The following is a 6,356-nucleotide window of genomic DNA, read 5'->3' as shown; positions in this document are numbered from 1 at the left end:
TGTTTCCCACATATACTTGGCGGGCCACCCATGTAATATAATGGCCACCAAAGTATCGAGACCCACTTTAGCATTTATTTTTTAAGAAACACAGAGAGACACAGTAGATATTTTACAAGCACGGACCAAAGCAACAGTGAACGATGCATACACCAGTGCAGATGTCTTTCAGTACCACGTTGGTTTCGATCGTTTCGATAGGCTACATCATTAATAAGCCTCCTCCACATCCAGCACACCTGCTGCTGTGAAAAGGGAATCGTGGGTGGAAAAATCCAAAAGACCAGTTCTGTGTCTTTTCTGTGATTTTATAAAACATGCTTCTGATGGAGAGCAGACAGGGAGAGAGACACAGAAAGAGGCGGGGTAAGCCGGTATGTTTGCAGTAAGAGACCAAATCCAGAGACCAGGTGTAGGTTTGTGCATGTATGTGAGTGTGGGGAAAAGAGAATTGAAGGGAAAGTAAGTGGAGAAGATTCAAGTAGTGAGTAAATGCTAAAGCCCCAAAATAAGGTGGAAAATTAAGTAGAATTAAAATGGTGGAATAAGAAATAACCTAATAATCCCTCCCCAAATAGGTGAGTTATATAAAAATTCAGCCCCTGTATAGTTGTCATGAATGGGAAATTAGCTATAGAGGCCAAAACCATTTTTGTACCACTCTGTAAACATGTTAATTTCTCCTATAAAGTTGGGCATTTTAACATGGGGGTCTATGTGGATTGACTAGCAGGCCAGCCTTAAGTGGCTGAGGGACTGCATTTTTGTGCATTTTCGTGATGCTGCTTGGTGTTTACAGCACTAGCACCAAGCGGGAACCTTCCGGTCTGAGAAGTGAGGCGAACGCGGAAGTCCCTTAAACTTGAATTCTATCAAACGGCCAGCAGAAGTACAGTTCCATTAGAAATAATGATAAAATGACCCTACTTCTCAGCTGATTTATTACCTCAGTAAACACTTTCATAATGAGTTTATTGTTTCAATCACTAGTTTCATGTCTTCTTTAATACAACAAGATGTTCATTTAGTAAATTATGGTCCAATTTAGAGGAAAATAGACCAGAAAGCAGAGTATGCTTTAGGGTGGGACTATTTTGTGATTGACAAGTCATTACCATGGCGACCTTTCAATCAGGCTACAGTGATTTAACCTGCACCGCTAAAAAAGCTTATTAGGAGTTTACTGTTCATTTTCTCTGGTGAGTACATTTTGTTTTAAGCCTCTCGTTCGCTAGACAAAATTATCATCCCTGTTATAATGACCATTAACGTGAAATACAGATGCACCTTGCTAAACAAGCTGGCTAGCTCCACACAGAGCCGTTGGCTCCACTGTTTTATCCAAATATGGTTACATCCAGGTCCGCTGGTTGAAAAAAATCAACATGACGGCTACCTAACAGCCAAACTCGCGGCTTCAAAACAGCAGTCCACAAACTAATGGGTGACTACGTCCACTTCTTTTTTTACAGTCTATGAGTGTGCAACTGTATGCTTCAACCTTTCATACACACACCAATGCAAATTATATCTTACTAGCCAGACTACCCTGACAGGTACATGGATTTCATCTACTCACCCGCAACAACAACGGTGCTACTCTCCTGGGCCAACGGAGGTCCACAACCTGCTCGAGTGCACGCACTGAGGCGGAAGCGGTAGAGGCTGCCTTCCTCTAAGCCCTCAAGCTTCCGCTGGGTGGTGTCAGCCCCAGTGATGTTTATCTCCTGGGAATCAACCGCCTCCAGTGTGGTCTCATTAACTATAGAGGAAAGAGAAAGATGTCAGGTCATTTCACATGGCATGAGTGATGATACGACGGACAGATGCAGAAAAAGTCATCAATGTTGTTGTTTTTTTAAATTTTTTATCAGTTTTTGAAAGGCCTGGCACATGGCATACATGTATTTTTATATTATGGAGGCAGACTCCCATACATAAATCCAGAAAAAAGTAAACAAAGACTGGAAACTTGAGGAACTGATCGCCACTTATTCTATAGTATACATTCGTAAGATGCTGTTTCAACCATTGCACTAACCTATTGTTTGAGTTCTTTGTTTTCTTACAGTGTCTTAAAGTATCTCGATAAGATATTACACCTATAATAACTGTTGGCTCATGGTGTATGTTAATGAAACACAGCTATAATGAGGGTCAATTGTTGAGGGAGCGGGAAAATGGAGAGATGTCATGCTAGCTCATGCAAAAAAGTGTCAAATGTAGAGGATACATGTTGTGACAGGTGAGCTGAGGAGGAATACATTATGAAGAAAGGCGAGAGGAGATGAAAGAGGACGAGATAAAGAGCTCAAGGTGGGGTGCGGTATAAACAAGTGGCAATGGATGAAAGGAGGAAGAGAAAAGAAAAAAAAAAAAAGAGGAGGAGGAAATGGAAGAGACATGATGAAGGACAAGCTGAAATAAAAACTAAAAGAAAGGGAAAAAATTATAAGAACAGGTCGAAAAACCAAGCAAGGAAGACAAAGAGAGACAAAAGAAAAAAATTAAACATAAGGAGAAGCAGTAGAAAGAAATCAGAATTGAAGAAATCACAGGCAGCATAATGCATCGCCAAACTCATATTACAGATCAAAGTATGTGTACAGTATGTGTGCAGACTGTAGAAAGCAGCATACTTCTCCTGAAACCCCCTTTGTTGATGTGATTACTGTGCTAATGTTGACATGCAGGTGAGAACTGAATGTGTGCCAAGCCTGGTGCTGCTTCGGAAAACAGATATTTGTTTGCAGCACAGAAAGCTGGATATTTTATGTGTTTGTGAACACAGTCATTGATTAATTACACAGCAGTTTCACGACTCACCTGGATGTGCACACTGTGCATGTAGTACGACATTTATTATATTACATTCACAGAATTATCAGAATTTTTATTATTTTTTTTTAAATATGCTTGAGTTACATGGTGAATCAATTCAACTGAAAAACCTCCAACACCCACAGATTGCACTGTGTGGGAATATCTGTGTAAAGTCTGACATCTGATATGGCAAAAAGCCGAAAGGAGAGGGGGACAGAGTGTATTGAAGAGCTGGCCAGACTCCGTGGGCACTGGTGGAGGCGGCAACGGGCTGTCTCTGCCTTCACATTTTTACACAAAAGACTTCAGAAATGTCAGCCAACAAGAGTGTAGCCTTTGAAAACGGAAGAAACCTAATGAAAGCCCCTCATTCGTTCACCCGAACGGTGCGTAAGCCTAAAGGTGGGGTTCTGCTTCTGAAATGCTGCTGAGTGACAAATGCCAAAGAAATTTGTAGAAGAGGCACAAACGGCACAGGCTTAAATTATCCTTTTGGAAGAGAACCTGCAGTCCAGGAGGATAGGAGATAAGGAACACAGAGGAAACTGTCAAACCACAATGTAAAGTACCCTGCTCAATTGGGCTGTTGCAGACCATTTTGGAGTGTTCGGGGTTAAACAGTGCAACCTAGTGTCTGGAATGATAACACAACAGAGAGGGTAGTGTATGCAGTATGTTTTCAGGTTTATCAAATGAGCATCAAACCCGTAGGCACTAAAAGTAAACTGTTGTACAGTATCTCAGATACACCCCCTCGACACTTCCTCCCCTCCGACTTGATCTTTTCTCACCTGCTCTCCACTAACACTGCAGCTACTCTCTTGATTACACTTCACGCACTTCACACATAGCACTGAGCGACAGCAAAGAGAAATTAATCTATCTATTAATGAAAAGCCTTGTATAGTCTGTACTGTTTAAGCTAATGAGCAGTTAGTCAAACAATAGTGTGTGTGTGTGTGTACATACTGAGGTGGTACTGCAGGAGATAACCAGTGAGGATGCCATTTGCCTCCAATGGTGGGCCCCATACCAGCAGAATGGAGTCTCTCTGGGCGTTGGAGGCAGTCAGGATGGGCACTTGCTCAGGAACTATGAAAACAACAGTAATGTCAATGCATCTACTGTCCAGACATTTTTCTCTAGCAGCTTATTATTTAATTGGAGGTGGTTAAAAATGAGTGGCAGTATGTTTTAGTGTCCAAAAATAGTTCTAGGATGCTTGAATCATGACAGTCAGTCATGTCCAAATAAGTTAAGATGTCTGTCTCTCATGTCAAGTGTCTTTACATGCATGATATTTTTTCTGTGCATTCAACTTTTTTTTTAAGCTTTTTGTATTTGTTAAACAGATGAAAAGCATGCTGTCAGAATCTATAAATATAAAGGTGTTTTTCATTTCTCAAGTTTAATTACTGGACACAAAATGTGTCCTACTTCACTGAAAGGGACATTCAACAGTCCACATCACTCTTGTGTAAGTTGCATCCTGGATCATGATTGATTCCCAAACTAGTTGTGATGTCACAGAATCATGCTTGCACGCCTTAAACTCAGAGTTAAGGTGAGCACAAAAACATTTCCCCCTTCAGCAGATGAAGGTGAAAACAGCCTTCTACTGTCAAACTCTGCACATGTATTATTCTGCACAGCGAAGCACAAAGATCAAAGTGAAGTAACAATAAGCAAAACACATTATTGAGAGGAGAAGGACTTCACCGGAAATGAAATGTGTGCTGTTGTTAAAATTCCTTGTCAAGTTGCCTGAGTCAATGTCCACCATGTGTTTGCGTTGCCTCACCTCCCTCTGTAGTGTTAAAAGTGGCCGGGTCACTGTTGGGTCCTTTCCCCTTCTTGTTGAAAACATTGACAGTGAGTCTGTACTCGGAGAAAGGTTGGAGGCCCGACACAATTGCGTGACTCCTATTCCCAGGAAAAGACAGAGACTGGCGCTCATCTAAAATCTTGTTGGGATTCAGCAGACTTCGTTTTCTCAACCACTGAACCTGTGAGATGAATGGACAACGGTGAGGAACAAGTCTGAGAGACCACAGAGAGGAGAAGGAAGGGAATAAGAATGAGAGACCGAAAGTGAGACAGAACAGTGAAAAGGGATATGTTGAGGAGCAGCAATTAAAGCCTGCATCACATATGAACTGTGAATCTGAGATGAAGCTTCAAGTGATGGTATATGTTAAAACTTCACGTTGTCATTGTCACACTGTCAACCACTGTGCTGTGTAAACACTTTTAATGACAACACAGGTGACAGAGAGAAGTAAGGAAAATGTGCCAAAAAGAAATAAAAAAAAGAAAGCAAGGAAAATATAATTTTTTTTACAGGTATTGTATTAGATTAAAAACTAAATAAACAAATCATACACCAGTCTGCAAAAATGCAATCTGTGAACTTATTTTTTGCTTAATTCACAAGTCTACTGCTACTTCTCTTAAAACTGGTGCTTCTGTGAGCACATGCAGAAATCCTATTGTTGAGTTCATCCTCCACAGGTTGTGACTGCTACTGCTTACCTTACTAATGACAAAATCATTCCACCAGAAAAAGTACACCACTCAGAAAACGGCTGTTAGGGGGGTTTGAATCTCTTTGGGCTAATTACTATAATGACTGTCCTTAACAGATGTTAATTTGTCAAATTTAACTGACATTTAATGTTTCTTTTAGAGTGAGTATTATGCTTTAAATCAATATTAATGTGCCACTCATAATATTCCTATTTGATTATACAATCAGCATTATATTTTCACAATACTATGGAAGCTTTGCTTAAATGCTTTTCTATATTTAATGACTTATATACAATGTTACAATGTTGGATGTTCATGTTAAACATGGCCACAGGTTCAAATAATTAGGTAAAAGTTTTAAAAGAAATCCTTGTGAGCCAAAACCTCTGATTTCATCCGGTTCTCCTGTTTTAAACTGCTTTTTCTACTAACTACATGGAGCCAGTATTGTATAGCTCAGGATAACAACAGCCTGGTAAGATGCTTCAGGTCTTGACCAATCAGAAGACAGTAACCAATCAGAAGACAGTGGAGTTTGAGAGGGTGGGCCTTAAAGAGACAGGAGCATCCACATCTTGTTTCAGACAGAGGCTGAAATGAAGGCCTACATGAAGGGCCAGTATAAGATAGAAAATGATTTTTTTTAAAACCTTGAATCATGCAAAGCTGCCATACAGGAGTCACAGAACAACATATAGGACTGGATATGCAGCATAACAGGTCTCCTTTAAAATATTTGAATCAGGTATGGGGGAGCAACTAAAACAAGGAGAAGATACACTGTTGTAAAATCACATAATCAACATTTTCAGTTGTCTCAGTTGTCTCCTGCTACATTAAAATGTTTGTGCATTTACATTATTGGCTGAAAACGGCACACACAAGACAAAACAGTGGAAATCAGTGGTGTCTCTTTCATGGTGAGCTTTCTTTGGTTATGACACACTAAAGACAGGTAAGTGAAAACGTATAGGGAATAGGTAACATAATGAGACTTGAGAATA

At 40.2% G+C, this 6,356-nt stretch overlaps 1 protein-coding gene across 4 annotated transcripts in view; it reads right to left on the bottom strand.

Moving 5' to 3' along the window:
- The window catches only part of LOC123974989 (neural cell adhesion molecule L1-like protein), a 79,284-nt gene that overhangs the window by 13,687 nt on the left and 59,241 nt on the right, over positions 1 to 6,356 (bottom strand). For all 4 annotated transcript variants that reach the window (XM_046056073.1, XM_046056076.1, XM_046056075.1 and 1 more), the window contains 3 exons: positions 4,625 to 4,829; positions 3,793 to 3,915; positions 1,580 to 1,762 (listed from right to left, as the gene is read on the bottom strand). In XM_046056073.1, the coding sequence (XP_045912029.1) occupies positions 1,580 to 1,762; positions 3,793 to 3,915; positions 4,625 to 4,829 (511 nt within the window). The remainder of the gene's footprint in view (positions 1 to 1,579; positions 1,763 to 3,792; positions 3,916 to 4,624; positions 4,830 to 6,356) is intronic.

Source organism: Micropterus dolomieu, linkage group LG08, assembly GCF_021292245.1.
Source record: "Micropterus dolomieu isolate WLL.071019.BEF.003 ecotype Adirondacks linkage group LG08, ASM2129224v1, whole genome shotgun sequence".
Lineage (NCBI taxonomy): Eukaryota > Metazoa > Chordata > Actinopteri > Centrarchiformes > Centrarchidae > Micropterus > Micropterus dolomieu.
This window is presented reverse-complemented; position numbering and strand designations above follow the sequence as displayed.